The 21,855-nt window shown below is 43.1% G+C and overlaps 1 protein-coding gene and 1 non-coding gene across 2 annotated transcripts in view; both read left to right on the top strand.

Annotated features, from left to right (window-relative positions):
* Nucleotides 1-20,285, top strand: part of LOC126334647 (ATP-binding cassette sub-family C member 4-like) — a 261,187-nt gene extending 240,902 nt beyond the window's left edge. The window contains exons 22-25 of the mRNA XM_049997092.1: nt 9,053-9,213; nt 12,884-13,013; nt 18,865-18,975; nt 19,055-20,285. Of these exons, the coding sequence (XP_049853049.1) occupies nt 9,053-9,213; nt 12,884-13,013; nt 18,865-18,975; nt 19,055-19,117 (465 nt within the window). The 3' untranslated portion in view covers nt 19,118-20,285. The remainder of the gene's footprint in view (nt 1-9,052; nt 9,214-12,883; nt 13,014-18,864; nt 18,976-19,054) is intronic.
* Nucleotides 3,066-3,140, top strand: Trnal-caa (transfer RNA leucine (anticodon CAA)). The gene has a single exon. It is a non-coding gene; the product is annotated as a tRNA-Leu (tRNA).
* Nucleotides 20,286-21,855: the final 1,570 nt, after the last annotated feature.

Genomic DNA, 21,855 nt, shown 5'->3' with positions numbered 1-21,855 from the left:
TGGTCTCGGTTTGCACCTGCGACATGGCCTGGTGTAAAATCTCTTTTGTAGCGGTTTCTACCCTTTGCTCAATGAGCTTGTTGCAAATACCACATTCGTGCACTAATTTTTCTGCAATGTTTGCGTTACACTCTAAAGAAAGCGATTCTGTTTTTTCCTCCAAATGGGAAATTTTTTCTTTCATTTCTAATTGTTGTAAGCATACTACGCTAACTTGTTGAGTAATACCTTCGATATCCATCGAAATTTTATTTTGTGAGGTGGTTTGATTTTGCACGAAATTCTGAACTAGATCATTGATCTGAGCCTGAGCGTTCGTGACCTGATCCAACTTGGTTTTACATGACTGCATTTCGGAATTTGTCACTGTTTGATATTTAACAAATGAATTTTCGTGAGTGTTTACACGACATGACAATTCGTTGAAACTTTCGGTCAATTGTGTCGTTTTTGAATTAAGTTCTGAGCCTGTTTTTCCAGAGTAGATGTTACCTCAGAAGACAATTGATCGATTTTGCTGTTTAATTCTTTTGTACTCTGCTCCTGTTTATCAAATCTAGTGTCTAGTTTATCAAACCTTTCATTAAGGATGCTATCCATACTTCGCGTAAGAAGTTGTATTAAAATTCCGTACTGATTCGGATCAATGTTTGGATCATTGTTCCTTTCACTAGAGTTGTGCAAATTAGGGTCGGAGTGGGAAATCCCTAGTTGGACACGTCTACTATCGTTTTCCATAGGGTCAGGATTATTGGGTGTGTCACCTGATGAATTACTTTCGTTACTTAGTATTATTTTATGTGATACACCTGCAGTAAATTCCATAGATTCTGGGCTGGAAAAGCCTAGGAAAGGGGATGCTGATGATACAGTAGCATCACCGTTATCAGTTTGCTGTTGCTGTTGTTCCATTTTTGCCAATAATTAACAAACGTGAAATATACAAATAGTACACCCAGAATGGCGATGGCTTGCAAAGTACAAAAGATAAACAAAATTTAAATAGTTAGACGGTAATAACTATTACTTGATAGAATTTCCAAAAATGTCTGAATTATTATTGTGGTTGTAACCGTATTCGCGTAGCTAATCTGAAAGTGGTGACATGACGTAACAAACAGGATTGACTCATAACAATGACTTCTGCATATCTTACTGTTGAATTTCAATGTTACAATAATAGAAATTCCATTGACAAAGGGTATGATTCTTGTTTAGGGAAAGGCATGGGAAATGGGAATAAAAGTTAGCATAGGCGGGAGGCGCACGCTGGACAATGGCATAGCAGAACAAATGCTTTTGCACTACTCACCGCGCTGCGTTGAAGCTTGCAGAAATCTTGTTAATCTTGAAACAACGTTAGCTCTCGTTTTCATATTGGGCATGAAAGAGAAAATTACAGTTTTTTAGCCAATGTACAAGACAATAAATATTACTACACGTATGATTTTACTTTAATTTGCCCTTGTTAAGTTCATTCCAGTAAAATCCGAAGATTGGCGTCCTGTAAACGGTCGCCAGTGTGATGTCCGGAATTAAAAAAAAAGGGGGGTGGTAATTTTTTGTTTTTTGTTTTGTTGAAAGGAAAGAAAGAAAAAAGGGTGAATAAAGGTGAAGGGAAGTGGTTCTAATTTTACTGGAATGAACTTATTGATGGACATCACAAAAATTTATTTTACCTATATTTTTTTTTACTCATCGAAGAAGACAACACAACACATATAAAAGAAATCATCACACTAATATTATCCACAGAATGATCGTTTCACAAGACACTTTCTAGCTCGACTGACTCTTAAGACTGAACAAGACTCGACTGACTCTACTCTCTCTTGGACCACAGCCTCTTCACGTCCCTCTGGACCAGAGATTTTAACTGTGATTAGCACGCCGATTATTTAATTAATCGTACAGCCGCTGGGCGCGCGCTTGGCGCGTCATTTAAATGGGGTTAAACGCACACCGCGAGAGGCGTGGGCTAGCGGTGTCTTACAGGTATCGCCACAGCACGCTTTAAGAAATCTACATTTAAGTCTCCTCAAATCACTATTTCTTCTTGCCTGACAGCTCAATGACAAATCTGGTGCGCACTCAAGTAGCTTGAAGTTTCTTAGAGGGGGATCTGTAGACTGTTACAATTACAGGAAAAGTATTCTGCAGTAACAGCACACAAGCACTTGCGCTAGCTTCCGATCAACACAAAAACTGCATCTGAATTGGTCTTGGAAGGTCCAACGCTACCGATCGACCGACTTATCAGCCAAGACCGATAGGCGTCACAGGATGAGAACACGGAGGAGATCAGATCAGCTCACCGCTCTCCCAGCCGCTGTCACTTTTCGTGTTCAGAGCCTGTAGGTACTTCTCAGTCAAATGGTTTCTCTAAAATTTCTAGGATTTTCGCTGCGATTCGTCGTCATCTCATAGAATCGGGTGTACTGCCAGTTGTCCGCTTATTCCAGACACGATATTTTGACGCTATCACTCAGCGTCTTCATCAGGTGTTTCCTGAGACTGGAAACACCTGATGAAGACAACGACTCAATTCGTTAAAATACCGTGTTGGGAAGAAATGGACCATTGGCATTATGCCTGATTCTAAGAGACGACAAGTAGTTCCTCAATTAGAATGAAATTTTCACTCTACATCGGAGTGTGCGCTGATATGAAACTTCCTGGCAGATTAAAACTGTGTGCCGAACCGAGACTCGAACTCAGTAGGAGACGAGGTACTGACGGGATTAGAGCTGTGAGGACGGGTTGTGAGTCGTGCTTGGGTATCTCAGTTGGTAGAGCACTTGCCCGCAAAAGGCAAAGGTCCCGAGTTCGAGTCGAGCACACAGTTTTAATCTGCCAGGAAGTTTCAGATCAGCGCACACTCCGCTGTAGAATGAAAATTTCATTCTAGAAACATCAACCAGGCTGTGGCTAAGCCATGACTCAGCAGTAGCCTTTCTTTCAGGAGAGCTAGTTCTGCAAGGTTCGCAGGAGTGCTTCTGTAAAGTTTGGAAGGTAGCAGACGAGATACTGGCAGAAGTAAAGCTGTGAGGACGGGTTGTGAGTCGTGCTTGGGTAGCTCAGTTGGTAGAGCACTTGCCCGCAAAAGGCAAAGGTCCCGAGTTCGAGTCTCGGTCCAGCACACAGTTTTAATCTGCCAGGAAGTTTCAGCTCCTCAATTGGTATTACAAGGTCTGAGTGCACCCCACTTGCCAATGGCGCTCGGCACACCCGGGAAGACACCCATACAAGTGCCCAGCAGTGCTTAATTCCGGTGTTTTGCCGGCTCACGTGTTACCACTGCGGCAATGCAGTTGGCTACGTAACGACTGCTTGTATCAATATTTTTCAATTTGTGTCCAACATTCACGTATGTTACGATGCCTCCTTACTCTCTACTCACTCTACCCGAAAATGACTCTAGAGAGGCACCGAAAATTTATCACCTCAGAATTTCCCACATTTTCTAGACACGCAAGAAACTCATCCCCCTTGTTACTCAGCTCTCTAATGTTCTGATGAAAGATACTAAACTTATTTTTGTTAACTGTTACATATATTATGGTCTTGTTCTGTTCTTAAATCTTTCAAGGCTGTCTATCACCTGATTCTAATCTAAAAAAAATTGTGCCCCTCTGTCGCTAGGAGTCACAGGGATTTTGCCCTGTGTGCTTCCACTCCCCCTTACACTTTGTAAAAATGCCCAGCTAACCTGTCCTTCCCCTGACATTGAGATACAGTCCATGTTTACGTAATCCTGTCTCCCAATTGCAGCAATAGGTACAGCAGATGTATGAGACTTTGTTTCATTCAAAAGCAAGCACGTAGATTTTTCTTTACATGGCTGTCAGCTGTTTTAGCTCAGGGCTGGTCATGGCGGTGCAAAACGTCCTAAAACCCCACATGATGTGTGCTGCTGCTTCTTCTGTTGCTCATATGCCCTACATGTCATCTTTAATAGCATACTAATGTTGCTAGGCAGAGTATATCCTGCACCTCCTACTACACTACTGGAAATTGAAATAAGAACACCGCGAATTCATTGTCCCAGGAAGGGGAAACTTTATTGACACATTCCTGGGGTCAGATATATCACATGATCACACTGACAGAACCACAGGCACATAGACACAGGCAACAGAGCATGCACAATGTCGGCACTAGTACAGTGTATATCCACCTTTCGCAGCAATGCACGTTGCTGTTCTCCCATGGAGACGATCGTGGAGATGCTGGATGTAGTCCTGTGGAACGGCTTGCCATGCCATTTCCACCTGTCGCCTCAGTTGGGCCAGCGTTCGTGCTGGACGTGCAGACCGCGTGAGACGACGCTTCATCCAGTCCCAAACATGCTCAATGGGGGACAGATCCGGAGATCTTGCTGGCCAGGGTAGTTGACTTACACCTTGTAGAGCACGTTGGGTGGCACGGGATACATGCGAACGTGCATTGTCCTGTTGGAACAGCAAGTTCCCTTGCCGGTCTAGGAATGGTAGAACGATGGGTTCGATGACGGTTTGGATGTACCGTGCACTATTCAGTGTCCCCTCGACGATCACCAGAGGTGTACGGCCAGTGTAGGAGATCGCTCCCCACACCATGATGCCGGTGTTGGCCCTGTGTGCCTTGGTCGTATGCAGTCCTGATTGTGGCGCTCACCTGCACGGCGGCCAACACGCATACGACCATCATTGGCACCAAGGCAGAAGCGACTCTCATCGCTGAAGACGACACGTCTCTTTTCGTTCCTCCGTTCATGCCTGTCGCGACACCACTGGAGGCGGGCTGCACGATGTTGGGGCGCGAGCGGAAGACGGCCTAACGGTGTGCGGGACCGTAGCCCAGCTTCATGGAGACGGTTGCGAATGGTCCTCGCCGATACCCCAGGAGCAACAGTGTCCCTAATTTGCTGGGAAGTGGCGGTGCGGTCCCCTACGGCACTGCGTAGGATCCTACGGTCTTGGCGTGCATCCGTGCGTCGCTGAAGTCCGGTCCCAGGTCGACGGGCACGTGCACCTTCCGCCGACCACTGGCGACAACATCGATGTACTGTGGAGACCTCACGCCCCACGTGTTGAGCAATTCGGCGGTACGTCCACCCGGCCTCCCGCATGCCCACTATACGCCCTCGCTCAAAGTCCGTCAACTGCACATACGGTTCACGCCCACGCTGTCGCGGCATGCTACCAGTGTTAAAGACTGCGATGGAGCTCCGTATGCGACGGCAAACCAGCTGAAATTGACGGCGGCGGTGCACAAATGCTGCGCAGCTAGCGCCATTCGACGGCCAACACCGCGGTTCCTGGTGTGTCCGCTGTGCCGTGCGTGTGATGATTGCTTGTACAGCCCTCTCGCAGTGTCCGGAGCAAGTATGGTGGGTCTGACACACCGGTGTCAATGTGTTCTTTTTTCCATTTCCCGGAGTGTATTTATGCCTGAACTTCTGTGTCACCTGACTAAGCTTCTACACTAAGCTCTTCTAGTAGAATTCAGCCAGAAGCCCTTCAGTGAAACTACCAAACAGCAGAACCCTTTCCTTTCTACCGACCTAGCATTGGAGTTGTTCCTACGAGTCTGTTGCTCTTCACTTTCCTCAGAAACTGATTGAGGCTGTTGTCTGTTTCAGGTAACAAGTCAAACTGGTTTTCTAACCCGAATTTGAAATATGATTTCTGAGGCTTTCTCCTTTTGTTTATTACTTATTACCTAGTCCAGTTCCCATTTTCTCCTTCCTCCTTCAACCTATCCTAGTGAGAAAAACACCATCTTTAATTCTGCCTGGGGAACAAAAATCCCTGTTCCACGACTGTCTTGTCTCGGTTTCATAATCTACAACTCCACAGTTGATACTCATCTGATACTGTACTGGTCTCTTCACCCCAGTGAAACACCTACCCACCTGAAATGTTTCTCACATACTAAACTACTACAACATCCACAATTTTTCCACATGATGGTAATCTATTGTAAAAAGCGGAACGTAAGTTTTAGATCACAGGAGAACTCGATACGAATGAAAACTAAAACCGAATGATGTTTTTGACAACAATATTAAACGAACACTATCCAGAAGTACTGAAAAACAAGTGTGTAGTTGTCTATACAAAAGTAGCAACGCCAGAAGATAGTAATTTACAGAACGACCTGCAGAGAATTGAATGTTGCAGGCTCTGACAGTTGACTCTGAAAGTAAATAAATGTAACAAATTGCCCATACATAGCAAAACAAATCCACTACTATACAGCCACACTGTTGATGACAAACAGCTGGAGACGGCGTCTGCGTAAAACATCTAAGCATATCCATCCAACGCGACCTTAACTGGAATGACCACATAAAATACATAGTGGGAAAAGCAGAGACCATACTCAGATTCATCGGAAGAATCTTAAGGAAATGTAACTCATCCGTGAAAGAAGTGGCTTATAAGGCGCTTTTTCGCCCGATTCTTGAGTATTGTTCATCTGTCTGGGGTCCTCATCAGATAGGACTGATAGAGGAGATAGAGAAGATTCAACGAGAATCGGCGCGTTTCGTTACGGGATTGTTTAACTGGCGAGAGAGCGTTACAGAGATGCTAAACAAACTCCACTGGCAGAAGTTACAAGAGAGGTGCTGTACATCACGGAGAGATTTACTATTGAAATTTCGTCTCAGCTCTTTTCAGGAGGAGATGGACAACATATTACCTTCCCCCGCACATACATCTTCCGTATTGACGATGAGGAGAAAATTCGAGAAATTAGAGCCAATACAGAGGCTTACCGACAATCATTCTTCCCACCCACTCTTCGCGAGTGGAACAGAGTTGGAGGGATCTGATAATGATACTGAAAGTACCCTCCGCCACACACGATTAGGTGGCTTGCGGAGTATGAGGTAGATGTAATGTGTTTTCTAAATAACTCGTTGCGTTCCGCACTGATGATGCTGACAAACGTAGTAACGAAGAATATGCATATATCCGAAGATCATCATGCGTGAGGAAGTTGATACAACAGCTGATCGCAAGTGGCTGATCTGATGTCGATGATTCATCGTTTACTTACTTAATGGATTATCAAAGCTATATTTCCAGAATTCTGTTCCGCGTTTACTAAGGAATATGCGTAGTTTTGTAGCCTGTAAACTGTGTTCTTGTAAGTTCACTTGAGAAATTTAAGATATTCGTATAACGTGACTCGCTAAAGCTGGGGTCACGGGTGACTCATATCTTGTGCTGCTGTGGTTGTGGTCTTGAGTCCGATGTATGAACTAAAGCAGCATCCCTCTTTATCTCTGCATAAACGTTGCACTGCATTCATCTGAACCTGCTTACCCTCAATTCCCTTCATTACCACATTAATTATTCACTCATTCTTGGTGGGTTCTATCAATTTATCCTTTGTTTTAATCCAACTCTTTTACCCGATTTCGACAAACTACCTCTTCAAACCTACTCGATATAGCCATTCTATCTTAAAAATCGTTCAGTAATACTACAGTTGAAAAGATATTCGCTTCTTGTCGGTACTATTTATCATCCACGTTTCACTTTGGTTACAACTGCACCCTAAATAATTTCATAAAATACTTTCACAACATTTTATACTAATGTCGAACCTTTATTTTTTTTCATTTTCATAAACGCTTTTCTTGTTATTGCAAATCTACTTCGGCAATTATCAATCATTTTGATAACAAAATAGCAGTACCTTTACTGTCTTATTTCATAATTTAATCCCTTCAACATCACCTATTGTGGTCCATTACCTCCGTTTTTAGCTTTGTTGACGTTAATTTTATAACCTGTTTTTATGGCAGCATGTGTTTCATTCAACTGATCTGCGAGGTCCTTTGTCGTGTGACACTACTACAATGTGATCTGCGAATCTTAAAGGTTTTATTTCTTCTCCCTGAACATCCTGTCTTTTTTCAAAAAAGACTATCACTTTCTTCTATGATTCAACCATGTAGAAATCTAGTGACAAGCAGGATTGGTTGTAATCCTGTCTCACTCAACTCTCAGTTACTGTCTCCGTTTCATATCCTTGAACTCATAAGTGCATTCTGTACAAGTTGTTGATCGGCTTTCGCTCCCCGTATTTTACCCCTGACAAGATCATAGTTTCAAAGAGTGTATTCCAGTAAACATAGGCAAAAGCTGTTTGTCAATCTGCACAACAGTTGACCTGCCTTTCTTAATCCTGCGTCCAAGGTGGGTCGTAGTGTCTGTCGCCTGGCGTGTTCAGTCATTTTTGCGGAACAAAGACTCATCTTGCCCCACGACAACCTCTGGCCGTCGTTTGAGCCTTCTATAGCCATGTTTAAAACTTCTGTAGATAATCTGTTTTTGTGTTTTCTAACTATGAATTTTTAAACTGGTAGTTCGGTAATACTGAAATCTGTCGGCCCCTGCCTTGTTCAGTATTGGGATTGTTGTATTCTTCTGTAAGTACGAGGGTATTTCACATGCCTCATGTAGACTATATACCACATGGAACAGCTTTGCCATTGTGGGTTCTCCCAAGGATATTATTAATTCTGAAGAAATGTCTTACAGCCGATGTGCCTTCTTCCGATTTACGTCATTCGGATCTCTGTCTTATTCTTCTCACGATATCAGTCCCCTGTCTCATTTTCAGCCACTTCCTTTTATTTTTCCGCAGAACTGTCGTCAAGCTCCTTTTCACTGTAAAACCATTCTGTATATTTCTTTCACCTTTCTGCCTTTTCTTGTTTGACTGACACTTGCCTTCTATCAGAACTCTTGAAGTTCGTGTGGAAATCGAAATGGTTTGATATTATTTAGCATGTGACCTAATATAATGGTTGAAAAATACCTGGAAGCTGCTAGTTTCGATCCAAATTCATCTCTAACTCTAGACGAAACTGCATAGAGAAAGCCCCCACATTTTATCCTTTTTAAAAGAATTCCATTAAAATTTGATTATTTGAAAGACATTATTTACACCTTTTTTGTTTCAATAAATGAATGAGATTCGATACAAGTCCAACACTAACTCACACCTTATAGCTGACGCGTTTATGTGCTCCTACACCGTAACTTCACAGGTGGAGCTCAAGTCCGGCATACAGACGCTGGACTTCCAGGTGACGGAGGGCGGCAGCAACTTCAGCGTGGGCCAGAGGCAGCTGCTGTGCCTGGCGAGGGCCATACTCAGGAACAACAGGATCCTGGTGCTCGACGAGGCCACCGCCAACGTCGACCCAGAGTGAGTATGTCCGTAAGTTCAACAAGGTAACATAATGTGAGACTCCTGAACACCTTTTCATTCGTTACCAACGTGGATAAAATCTTGATGGCTAAGTAATGTATAAGAGTGTGCTGTAAAGTAATCTTTCCGAATTTTTTTATTCTGTACTCATTATAGATTAACGTATGATATGTCACACATATTACGAGGTCGACTTTCCCGCTTCACTGACGCTCTGTCACTAGTGGTTTCCAAATTGGAGCGTGTAACATGGCGCTGTGTTACGGAACTATACCGGGGCAAGAGAAACAGCGTGCTGTAATCGAGTTTCGAATTCGGCAAGTTTTTCTACATATGTAGCGCCCTCTTCTTCAGCATGACAATGCCAGATCACACACGAGCTCTGCGATATCTGCAACAATCCGACGCCTTGGGTTCACTGGCATCGATCATCCTGCATACAGTCCCAACTTCGCTCCATCCTATTTTCAACTGTTTCCAAAACTGAAATAATCTCTTTGATGACTTCACTTTGATTATTGCAAAGCGGTGATAGTAGGTTGCGGCTCCGTCAGAAATACGGAATTGTGGGTCCGCCTTGATGCAAAACACTTGATTTTTATTAATTTATTCCCAAACTAGTTTCAGCGACACTATTGTCATCATCATGCAAAAAATGGCATACTTGTAAACATTTAAAACACTATTACCTGTGTACGGTTTGGTTCCAAAACACTGTGTTCTGTGAATCGTTTCATAACGCCTTATTTAATTTACGTCACAGCATCGATTTTACGTTTGTTGCCGCAGTTTCCGGCGTGTTTTTCGTGGTTTTGTTGCCGTTTCTTCCGCGTACAGCACGTTATCTGCAAGTGTATCAGTGGCTGTTACTAAACAAATGTGAAAAAGTGAACTTACGTGTGTCAGCATTATTTTATTGGGTTTGTGGATATATTTTTGGTGTGTACTAGGTTGTTACGTAGTTTGTCATGTACTCACATTTGTTGGACGACTTTCAGCTGCTTTTAAACGTAGAAAAACATAACTTCTGCATCTTGTTCGTAGTCCAAAACATTACGCCATGTTGCTGTTCGCGTGTGTGGCAAGAATGTAACACATATTGCGAAAAGGTTTTGAAAATTGTAGCGGGAGTTCAGACGACTTGGTCCCTTATTTATGGTTCTGTGTAGTGGGGTAGTGGTTTTGTTTGTGGTGTGTGCGGGCATGTGCGTGTGTGTGCGCGCGCGCATGTGTGTGTGTGTGTGTGTGTGTGTGTGTGTGTGTGTGTGTGTGTGTGTGTGTTTGTCAGTCCTCTTAGAGTGCTAAACAATGTGTTGCTGCGAAGTGTTGAGTTTCCGTTTATTAAAGTTTTTCACTTCCATTATAGCCTTTTGCACGTAGTAATTTTATTGTATTATCATATTTCGGTATAGACTGTTGGCGTGTTTCAGAATGTGTAGATCAGTTTAGATATTAGTGGGGTTGTGGTTTTCATTCTTTATGTGTTCTGCGAAAGCGGAAAATATGCTTTCACTCGACAGAGATCTCATATACTCTGTGTACCTTGTTCGGAACTTTCTGCTTGATTGTCCAATGTATTGGGCATTATTTGTTTGCAAACAGCCACTCATACAGTTGCAGGTGACTTGCTGTGTGCCGAAGAAACGGCAACAAAAACACAGAAAATATGCCGGAAACTGTGGCAACAAGTGTAAAAATCATGCTGTGTCGTTACAATAAGCTAATATGGTCGCGCGTAGTGGCCGCGCAGTTTGAGGCGCCATGTCACGGATTGCGCGCCCCTCCCGCCGGAGGTTCGAGTCCTCCGTCGGGCATGTGTGTGTGTGTTGTTCTTAGCGTAAGTTAATTTAAGTTAGTTTAAATAGTGTGTAAGTCTAGTGACCGATGACATTAGCAGTTTGGTCCCTTAGGAATACACACACAATTGAACATTTGAAGGTATTATGAAACTATTCAGGGAAGCCAATATTTTGGAACCAAAAGTGCAATGCAATAATGTTTTGCAATTTTTAGAAGTATGGTATTTTTTTAACGTTTCAAAATTAAAGAACCTAGTGATGATGGCGATACTGTCGTTGAAACTACTTTGGGAATAAGTAAAAAAAAAAAAGGAAGGGTGTTTTGCATCAAGGCGCGCCGACAATCCCATTTTGTCATTTTTACGTGAACGCTGACCAGTGGAAGAGTTTTAAGATAAGATGATTGTCCGTCAACGAAGTCAAACATTCTCTCGCTCGTCGCCAGGGTGACTAAGTTGAGAAATAAATATGTAGACATGTATAATAAAGATGTAGAATGCTAATAAAGTTTGTTTATTTGACAGTCTTTAAGAGTTGTAACATAAAAAATTCGACGCCATTCCATGTCAGTACGCCTACGTAAATCTGAACGTAAAATCCAAGTTTCGCTTACTGTGTATGTTATCACTGTCAACCGCTGGCCACAGCAGTTCTTGTATATAGGTAAAGAGCGAGAAAATTTCACAGGTCAGAAATGTGCTGCGTGTAAAAATCATCACGTGAAAGACAGCTTTGTTCTATGGCAGGTAGAAGCCCAGGAAATCCCACGATAACACGATGCCAACTACATTGGCTACGCCTTCCGAACCGTGGCTTAACACTGAGCAGGAACTATACGCCATTTAAAACAGGGACAAGTAGATATGGACAATGACAGGAGATAGCTTGGAGATAAGGCACGGAATGAATTTCTAAGAACCTGAAACCTGTCACGCATAGCTTTGTACCGATAGTTGTAATAACGGTAGCGGCGGAAATTCAAATTAGTGACAGCAGTTGGCTAGCTGAGAGCGGAGTTGTGGCGGATACCGTATAGGGACGAGCAAGTTGGCTTGTTTAAAACTGATTCAGAGATAGATGTTTCGCTCCTCTTCTGACTAGTAATACCATAAGCAAATCCGACGAAAAGAGAAGATAGGTGGTGTTGGTTTCACCTTTGTTGCAAATAACGTAGATCGTGCGTCATCTTGATCTGCCGAGTAATATTATTTATGTGGCTTTTGAAAGGGTCATGTTACAATAACTGCATTGGAATACCTTGCTGACAATGTCCTTAATTTATTTATCCAAGTTTGGCGAAGTTTGATAAGTTGCTTCTTCAGTTTTAAAAAGTTAAGAAATAGGTAGCGGAAATCACAAGTAGCCTCACTTATCTTTAAGATATTCTGCACTGTACACTTCCTGAAACTGAAGGAAGTTTGCAGTGTAGAACTGGACGATCGGAAAGTTTATCGAGTATTTCAGTACCAGCTGTTCCTAGCTGGCTTTTACGATAGAAAACCCACTCAAAATTACTAAAAGAATAAGCGCAGATGCGTCAATATCAACTGAACACCATCTGTTAACGCTTTGCATTACCTACAATGTGTATCTCTTCGCTTTTTTATGTTTGTGAGATACACATTGTAGGTAATGCGAAGCGTTAACAGGTGGTGTTAAGTTGATATTGACGCATCTGCGCTTATTGTTTTAGTAATTTTGAGTGGGTTTTCCCACAAACATAAAAAAGTGAATAATACACACTGTTACCATCCAAACTAATATAGATTATTAACTGGATATGAAGATGTGTCTACAGCTTCCATCAGGCAGAACGTCAGTGACTCAATAAATCTGTAACACATAAATTATGCTAACTTATGTTGCAGGACTGATGCTCTCATTCAGGCTACAATCCGCAGGAAGTTCAAACACTGTACAGTGCTGACGATAGCCCACAGACTTAACACCATTATGGATTCTGACAAAGTCCTCGTAATGGAGGCAGGGACTATGGTGGTAAGCTCTACTTTTTAGAAAAAATAACATTTTAACTAACATATGTTCCACGTAAAACAATACTGAAAGTACCTGTTACTTTACTTCATTTAGGGTAAACTTGCTCTGTAGCACAAGAATTATTCATAAGCCTAACATTAACGAAAACACAAAAGATAGTTCATTTTCGTTTTGAAAGACCATAGACCACACACTCTCAAGATATGTATTAAATTTCCTTTCTATTTCCAATATGAAATTCTGGATAACTGCATACGGAGGCAAACGTAGGCGTGATTTTTTAATGTGAAAAATTGCCAGCGTCAACATCACAGCATATCCAAGTTAAAAGAGTTTTTGGTACTTTAATTCATCTAAACGACAAGTTCCCCAGTACGGCTTCAAAGTACTGATTACGAAATGGACTCACGCTCGGATGGTCGGCGGCTCGTAATGGAAAGTTGTGACAACAGACTAGGTTCTAGCCTGTTGCTGTTGCGCGCTTTCTTTGAAAGTGCATCAGTAGACCAGAATCCAATATTTATCTGAACTAGAAGACTTATGCTGATATCGCTTATGTTGAATTTAAAAACGTCGGATCCCATCGGCACAGCTATCCCTTTGAAAATCTGACTAGTGTGGACCAAACGCAAACAACCAACCATTTACGAGAGAATGAAAGTAGGACATTTGCAAACTGATGAGGCCCGATGCCTTAATGTGAATCGTTCTTTTGTTTCTCGGATGTGTCGACATTTAATAGAGACCGAAACAGATCCCGAAGACCAGGCCAGAGTTGACCGACGTGTGATATCAGAAAGAGAGGAGTGTTATTTGGCTTCAAGGGGACGACGGTACCGACTTGGTACTGCACGACAACTGGCATTTGACCTAGCAGCATCCACTGGACGTTTGTTGTACCGAGGCAAACGGTCTACAGAACGCTTCGGCAGGGTGGCCTTTATTGTTGGAGACTTGCTGTATGTGTACCCTTTACAGAAGGGAACGTCTAGAGTGGAGTCGTCGACGCACCACCTGGACACTGGTCTTTGGATCGGTGTTCTTCCCACAGAAAGGCCCGATTTGGTCTGGTAGTGATTTTCCAAGCATTCGCATCTGTTAGGAATGAGGAACTGGATTTCACTCAAGCACTGTGGAAAGACACAGATATCAAGAAGGACCCCTAATGGTGTGAGCAGGGATTATGTGGACCACTCGAACACCTCTTCGTGAAACTGTACGCATGAATCGGCAAGGTTTAACTACTGTCAAGTATCGTGACGAAATCTTAGGACTCTCATGTGCAGTTGTTGCGAGGAGAGGCGGATGCAGAATTCGTATTGATGGACGATAACGCTCGATCTCATAGAGGTTGCACTCATGGCGTAGACTGCTCGCTCTCCCGACTTGAATCCCATAGCACATTTGGGATGCACTAGGGAGACAGGTTGCATCTCATCAGCATACATCAACCACTCTTTAAGACTTGTGAGCAGCTCTCGAGGAAGAATGGACGTTATAGCCTCAACATGAGAATGACGACATCATTGGCGGTCGCGGTGGTCTCGCGGTTCTAGGCGCGCAGTCCGGAACCGTGCGACTGCTACGATCGCAGGTTCGAATCCTGCCTCGGGCATGGATGTGTGTGATGTCCTTAGGTTAGTTAGGTTTAAGTAGTTCTAAGTTCTAAAGGACTGATAACCACAGCAGTTGAGTCCCATAGTGCTCAGAGCCATTTGAACCATTTTTTTGACGACATCATTCACAGCCTGCCCTGTCGTCGTTGGGCTTGTATTGTTGCCAGAGGTGGTCGCATCCCGTACTAAGCACATTAACCAGTTGTCTGAATGTGTGAGCAAATCCATTAATTTGGAAAAAACGAAGAAGATTTTTGTTTAACGTTTTGTTTATAGCAGTTATTTATATTCTGTATTATTTACGTTGCTTCTACTTTACTATGATCTGTTTATACTGTTTAGTGGTAAAATAAACCCATCCTCGCATAATATCCATTTGTTGCTTTAATTGTGGACACTAGTGTATTTTTCAGTCAGTTGTGTTTTTGACGACCGTATGACCATTGTGAAACATATAGTCGTTATGGAACATGAGTTTCCTCCGGTGTATGAAATATTCAGATGACTTAAGGAAATGCAGCTGGCGACGTCTTCAACAACCTCCGATATTTCGACAGGTGCACAACCTGTAATTTTCAAGTTACAAATGCAGCAAGCAAGCGCAATGCAAGAGTATTTACAAGCTCGGTTTGTAGAGCATACCGGGAAATAGCGAAAGATAAAACACACACACACACACACACACTCACTCACTCACTGTAAACACTATTGCCACCACAGAAGCAAAGATGACTGACGTCAGAAGTTACCGATAACGAATATTAATAAACAGCAGGTGAGGTAGCATTGACTTCGTCTCTCTGTTTTTTGAAAAGGGGAAGACAAGGATTCCACGCAGAATTTAAACTAAAACCACCGTCTATATTTATAAGGTCACTAATTAATTTAATTTGAACTGCTTACATAACGACACTATCCAAAAATCTGAAAGTTAATGCCCGAATCTCCGTAGGAATAGCGGTGCCAAGACAATGTTCTACAGTAGGAAGATTTGTTGTTCTGTTGTAAAAGTGTGTGACACTTGCGCTCTGTACACCTGTCTTCCACAGTCCTGATGGTCTACTAATGTATGACATACCTCAACTACAAGGAAAACGATGCACAGTCGCCTTACGCAAACCAATATCATCCTTTACAGATTCTATAAGAGATCTAATCTTAGATGTGCTAAAAGACGCCTTTTACAAGTGATTTCCACAAAGGACGATCGTCCCAGTTGGAAACATTTCCTGCGTAAGGCACAAAGTCCGTAGACTTTGGTGCAACCTTGGCATTACCATTACTCACCCAAGGCCCAGTTGGTCAATAGCGCAATTCACATCTGATCTCTTACTGCAGCCATTCTGACGAGAGAAGTCTAACTCACCTGACAAACTCTCAGCGTCAGAGATGACAACGGACCTATGAACCAAGATACGAGGTACCCCTTCACGTTGAGCATGATGGTGACACATATCGGCCTATAGACACAAATCGTTGTAATCTGGCTTCCTATAAACTGCTTATCCCAACCTACCATCCACCATCCTCCTGATCGACACGTCAAGGAGGGAAAGGTTTTCTTTTCCACCTATCTCGTGAAACAAATATTTGCGTGATTTGAATTCAGAAGATCTAAAAAGCTGTTTAAGTGCTCGATAGCATGAAGCCAAACAAGAAACGTATACAGAATGAGATTTTCACTCTGCAGCGGAGTGTGCGCTGATATGAAACTTCCTGGCAGATTAAAACTGTGTGCCCGACCGAGACTCGAACTCGGGACCTTTGCCTTTCGCGGGCAAGTGCTCTACCAACTGAGCTACCGAAGCACGACTCACGCCCGGTACTCACAGCTTTACTTCTGCCAGTACCTCGTCTCCTACCTCCCAAACTTTACAGAAGCTCTCCTGCGAAACATGCAGAACTAGCACTTCTGAAAGAAAGGATATTGCGGAGACATGGCTTAGCCACAGCCTGGGGGATGTTTCCAGAATGAGATTTTCACTCTGCAGCGGAGTGTGCGCTGTATGAAACTTCCTGGCAGATTAAAGCTGTGAGTACCGGGCGTGAGTCGTGCTTCGGTAGCTCAGATGGTAGAGCACTCGCCCGCGAAAGGCAAAGGTCCCGAGTTCGAGTCTCGGTCGGGCACACAGTTTTAATCTGCCAGGAAGTTTCAAGAAACGTATACTTCTAGATAACCGAAAAAAATGCAGGTCTCAATGCTGCAGACTCCAAAGGACATTTCTCGATGTCTTCCATAAACAAATTCGCAATAATAAGTGACAAAGAGCTTCCCATCACAACTGCATCCGTCTGTTCAAAGTACTCGTGAGTGAATAGAAAGTAAGTGGAAGCCAACACATATCGTCAATTCAACACCGAACCTAAGCTCAATTAATAATAACAAATCAGACAGTGGAACGAGAGCCAGGAGTCATTCCATTGCAATCCCTCTAATCGACGTAAGAAATCCACAGTGTGCTGTATGTGATGCTTACAGCGACGAAACTAGCTGACTGAACAGAGTAGTAAGGTGTTTTACTAAACGATAAGTCGAAGCACCAATGTTGCAATTGGCCTAAGAGGTTTTCTCATGGATTATCAGAGGCCACCACAATAAAAAACTTGTGATACAATCTCCTGCGACAAGGAACTTTCCTTCAGTAGACTGTTGGTCTTTCTACACTTTTTGTACGATTAGCGCCGATTCTGCGATAACGCTAAACCAGACAGTAGATACTCCATTCTTTGAACGCAATCCTCCTTGTCCAACACCACTATAGTGTTGCCCTAGCCCGCACGTAAAATAAACTGGATCCGCTCTAAGTGAAAATAATGCAGCCTTCTCGCCTATCGATACATTGCAGCGCCATAGAAACAGGTATAGGCATCCTTATTCAAATACGGGGATATGTAAGCAAGCAGAATACGGCGCTGCCGTCAGCAACACCTCTATAAGACGACAAGTGTCTGGCGCAGTTGTTAGATCGATAACCGCTGCTGCAATGGCAGGTTATCAAAATGGAAGTGAGTTTCAACATGGCGTTATAGTCGGCGCACGCGGGACACCGCAACTCAGAGGTAACGATGAAGTGGGGGTTTTCCCGTAAGACAATTTCACGAATGTACCATGAATATCAGGCATCCGGTAAAGTATCAAACCTCCGACATCGCTGCGGCCGGAAAAAGATCCTGCAAGAACGGGACAAACGACGACTGAAGAGAATCGTTCAGCGTGACAGAAGAGCAACCCTTCCTCTAATTGCTGCAGATTTCAATGCTGGGCAATCAACAACTGTCAGCGTACGAACCACTCAACGAAAAATCATCGGTATGGGCTTACGGAGTCGAAGGCCCACTCGTGTAACCTTGATGACTTCATGACACAAAGCTTTACGAGTAAGGAGACAACCTCATGAATCCATGGACCCTGCATGCCAGCAGGGGAGTTTTCAAGTTGGTGGAGGCTGTGTAATGGTGTGGGGCGTGTGCAGTTGGAGTCATAAGGGACCCCCCATACTTCTACATACGACTCAGACAGGTGACACGTACGTAAACACCCTGTCTGATCACCTGCATTAATTCATGTCCATTGTGCATTCCGATCCGACGGACTCGAGCAATTCCGACAGGAAAATGCGACACCCCACACATCCAGAATTGCTACAGATTGGCTCCAGGAACGTTCCTCTGAGTTTAAACACTTCCGCTGGCCGCCAAAATCCCCAGACATGAACATTATTGAGCATATCTGCTATGCCTTGCAACATGCTGTTCAGAAGAGATCTCCACCCCCTCGTACTCTTACCTGATTTATGGACAGCCCTGCAGGATCCACGGTGTCATTTCCCTCCAGCACTACTTCAGACATTAGTCGAGTCCACTCCACGCCGTTCTGCGGCCCTGCTGTGTGTTTGCAGAGCCCTACACGATATTAAGTAGGTGAACCAGTTTCTTTCGTTCTTTACTGCATTAGTCTTGGATGAACATGTCCCAGTCAACAAACGAAGAGCTAACCTCCTCTGCACAACCACAACGTTTCGTTGTTGCGTTTGTGCTTTGTACAGCTGTCTAATTTTGGGCGATTGTCAAAGACGTTACGTGGCTGAATTTCCGTTAGATGTCTGAATATAGGTTCTTGAATCATTTGCACCCAGAGAAATGTCATAGGTATACTTGATATTGAATCATATTTCTAGGATAACGCTTTTCAAATATCGCTTCTGTCACTATAGAACCCCAATTTCTTTCTTCAGGAATACGATCACCCTCACATTTTGTTGCAAAATCCAAGTGGTTTTCTGTCAAAGCTTGTAGAAGAGACGGGCACTGCAATGGCGGAACAGTTAAAAAATGTTGCTAAAGAGGTGAGCATTTTCTGCTGTAGATTGATATTTGTGTCTGTACATGTAAGTAACTTGATACAAACTTCTGCTGTGTTTCCAGAGCTACGCTGAGTTAACTGCTACAACAGAAGAAACAAAGAATGAGCAGATTACAAAACTTTGAAGTTCCGTCAGCGTGCCTCATCGTAACTACAGTGCCTTGCTGGGGGAGCTGAAGCAAAAGCATTTCTCAGTGTAAATGTTCTTGTAAGCAACTGTGATATTAGTGAATGAGAAACAATACTAGTTATTACTTGTTACAGACAGTGAGTCATGCCGATAACGTCCTAACCAATAACCAACGTTTGCATGAAAGAAAGTAATAAATAAAGAATTCTCAGAAATGGCTGTGACATATGTTGTTTTCATGCAACTTATAAAATGTGCTTTCTGTAAGCGATGCGTCTATGTGTGGATTGACACTGCGACCAAAAGTTCTATAATTGTAACTGAGTTCTGACAATGGGTTCACCTATTTCACGTGTTAAACACACAAACTTCCGTCTGAGAATTATTTCTTTCTTCGCTATTTAGTAACTAATTGCATTATCTTTCTTGTTTCACAAAAAAAGTTACCAAGAACGTACACACATACTGCACACCCGCTTAAATTTACAGTGTTCTTAACTATTTATTTTTCAACACTATAAATGCTTTGTTATTGTTATCACTTCAGCCACTACTAATCGTGTCACAGAGAATGGTAGGAATGGAGAGTGGCTGGAGTTTGTGTGTGTGTGTGTGTGTGTGTGTAACCCTTAACAAATTTTAAACATATTACTAACAAAACAGAATTGAATAAATCAGATTGCATGAGTAAAGGTAAAGCACAAGGAAACTGATCATTACTTAATCTACAAGTACATATTAATTTAATTTCTAGTACACGTAGACAGCGTAAGTGGGCTGCTCCTGTGTTGGCAGCGCTGTGTAGCACTTTGCATTGGACCTCTGACGGCGCTTTCTTTGTAAGAGACTCTGTGGCTGGTCGGACTCGTTGTTGGAAGTTAATCGCCAGTAGTGTTGGGTAGTTGGAAGTTAGTCGCCAGAAGTGATGGAAGTACTGTTGGGCAGTTGAAGGTGAACAGCCAGCAGTGATGGATGTTAAATGTGAGATGTTAGCATTGAGGGAGGGTAGAGGTCTGAAGTGTTAGCGCAGGCTAACGATCTGGAAGTATCCGACTTGGAGATTGGAAATTATTCATGGTTCTGTATCCTTGTACTGGATGTCAATGACGATTTATATTCGTGTTTGGACTGGATGTCACATTATTAAAGTAAAAAATACATTATTTGGTTTGTAACAAATTCTTTCCTTTTCTAACCACATGCCTATTAGCAGTTAGTGGCTTTAGTAGTTAGAATCTTAGTGCTTAATGAAATGTATAGGTTATTGTTAGGATTTTGTATTAATGATTTGAAGTCAGGTTGTAATTTTTTTGAGCAGTCAGATTGCGTTCCGATAGAATATTGTGGGTCACTGTTGGCATGATAAGAAAAAGTAAAGAGAAAGTAGGCTCAGTACGTTCAGATTTACTCAGCTGTTTCAGAATCAAATAACGTAGAAGTTTCATCTTCTCAGTCATTCAGCAATTTAAGTACAGATTCACACATTTAAATGAAGAAGTTTCAACAGTGGGAAAAATCCTGTACTTCAAAACAAGTTTAGCTTTACAGTGACAAGGGGGGCACTAAAAGCAGATTAGCGTACCACCAGAAACTCCACAAACTTGAAGGGACGACAATAAAGCAAGGTTCTCGCCCAGCACACATTATTCAAAATTAAACCCACTTGAGGTAACACGCCAAGTCCCAAAACTAATTTAAATACAACTAATCACCAAGAGAAAGAGGAAATAGATTATTAAGACTCACTGTACTAGGCTATGCAATGGTGGCCATAGGACAAAATAAGTGACACCAGTAATTCAAACAAGCCCAGAAAACTCGAAGTCAGGAAGGTAAAGAAGTTAATACAGAATCTTTTCTTACTAAAACTTATTTCAGAAAACAACACTAGGTACGCAGTGGCTACGCCACTGTGGCAACATAATAACTACCACAGTTTAAGCTAAAACACAGCTAGACACAGGCATCTGCAGAGACATAGTTTTCTGCCGAGCGCAACTGATGTGACATCCCTCCTGTACACCACCGTCCAAGAGTACAGAAAATTTTTAGTATCTCCTTGAATCTAATCATCACGCCCTTCCCTGGAGCCAAGACGCCAGGCACCATCTATTCGCTGGGAACATGAACCGATGCTTCACGTTGACAACAAGCCACTTCTAGCTCAGACCCAGATTCCTCCAGGCTCCCTCCACTGCTGTCTGCCCCTTACTGTCCAGCTGACTCCAGTCTCAGTTACTCGCTTGTTCTTGTGCTTCCTCACTGACTTTTTGCACGGTTCGTCTCACACTGAGGCTCTGTCAGCTTCCAGTTCCCACGGTAGCAGCAGCTGCCCCATCCTCGATACACACAGGGCCACTACCATCGGGTGCCAGCAGCAGGTGATCCTATTGACTGTCCAACTCCCTGAGCCGGCCCAGGTGGCCGAGAGGTTCTAGGCGCTACAGTCTGGAACAGTGCGACAGCTACGGTCGCAAGTTCGAATCCTGTCTCGGGCATGGATGTGTGTGATGTCCTTAGGTTAGTTAGGTTTAAGTAGTTCTAAGTTCTAGGGGACTGATCACCTCACTAGGTAAGTCTCATAGTGCTCAGAGCCATTTGAACCAACTCCCTGACCCATCCACGCCAGGATGTAAAGAAGACCAGCCGGCGATGGCTTGATGTAACGAGCAAATGATCGTCTTGCTGCTCTTACTCACGACTCCTGGTGCTGGCTCCAAGTTATGCTCTGTG

The sequence above is a fragment of the Schistocerca gregaria genome, chromosome 2, assembly GCF_023897955.1.
Source record: "Schistocerca gregaria isolate iqSchGreg1 chromosome 2, iqSchGreg1.2, whole genome shotgun sequence".
Taxonomy (NCBI): Eukaryota; Metazoa; Arthropoda; class Insecta; order Orthoptera; family Acrididae; genus Schistocerca; species Schistocerca gregaria.
This window is presented reverse-complemented; position numbering and strand designations above follow the sequence as displayed.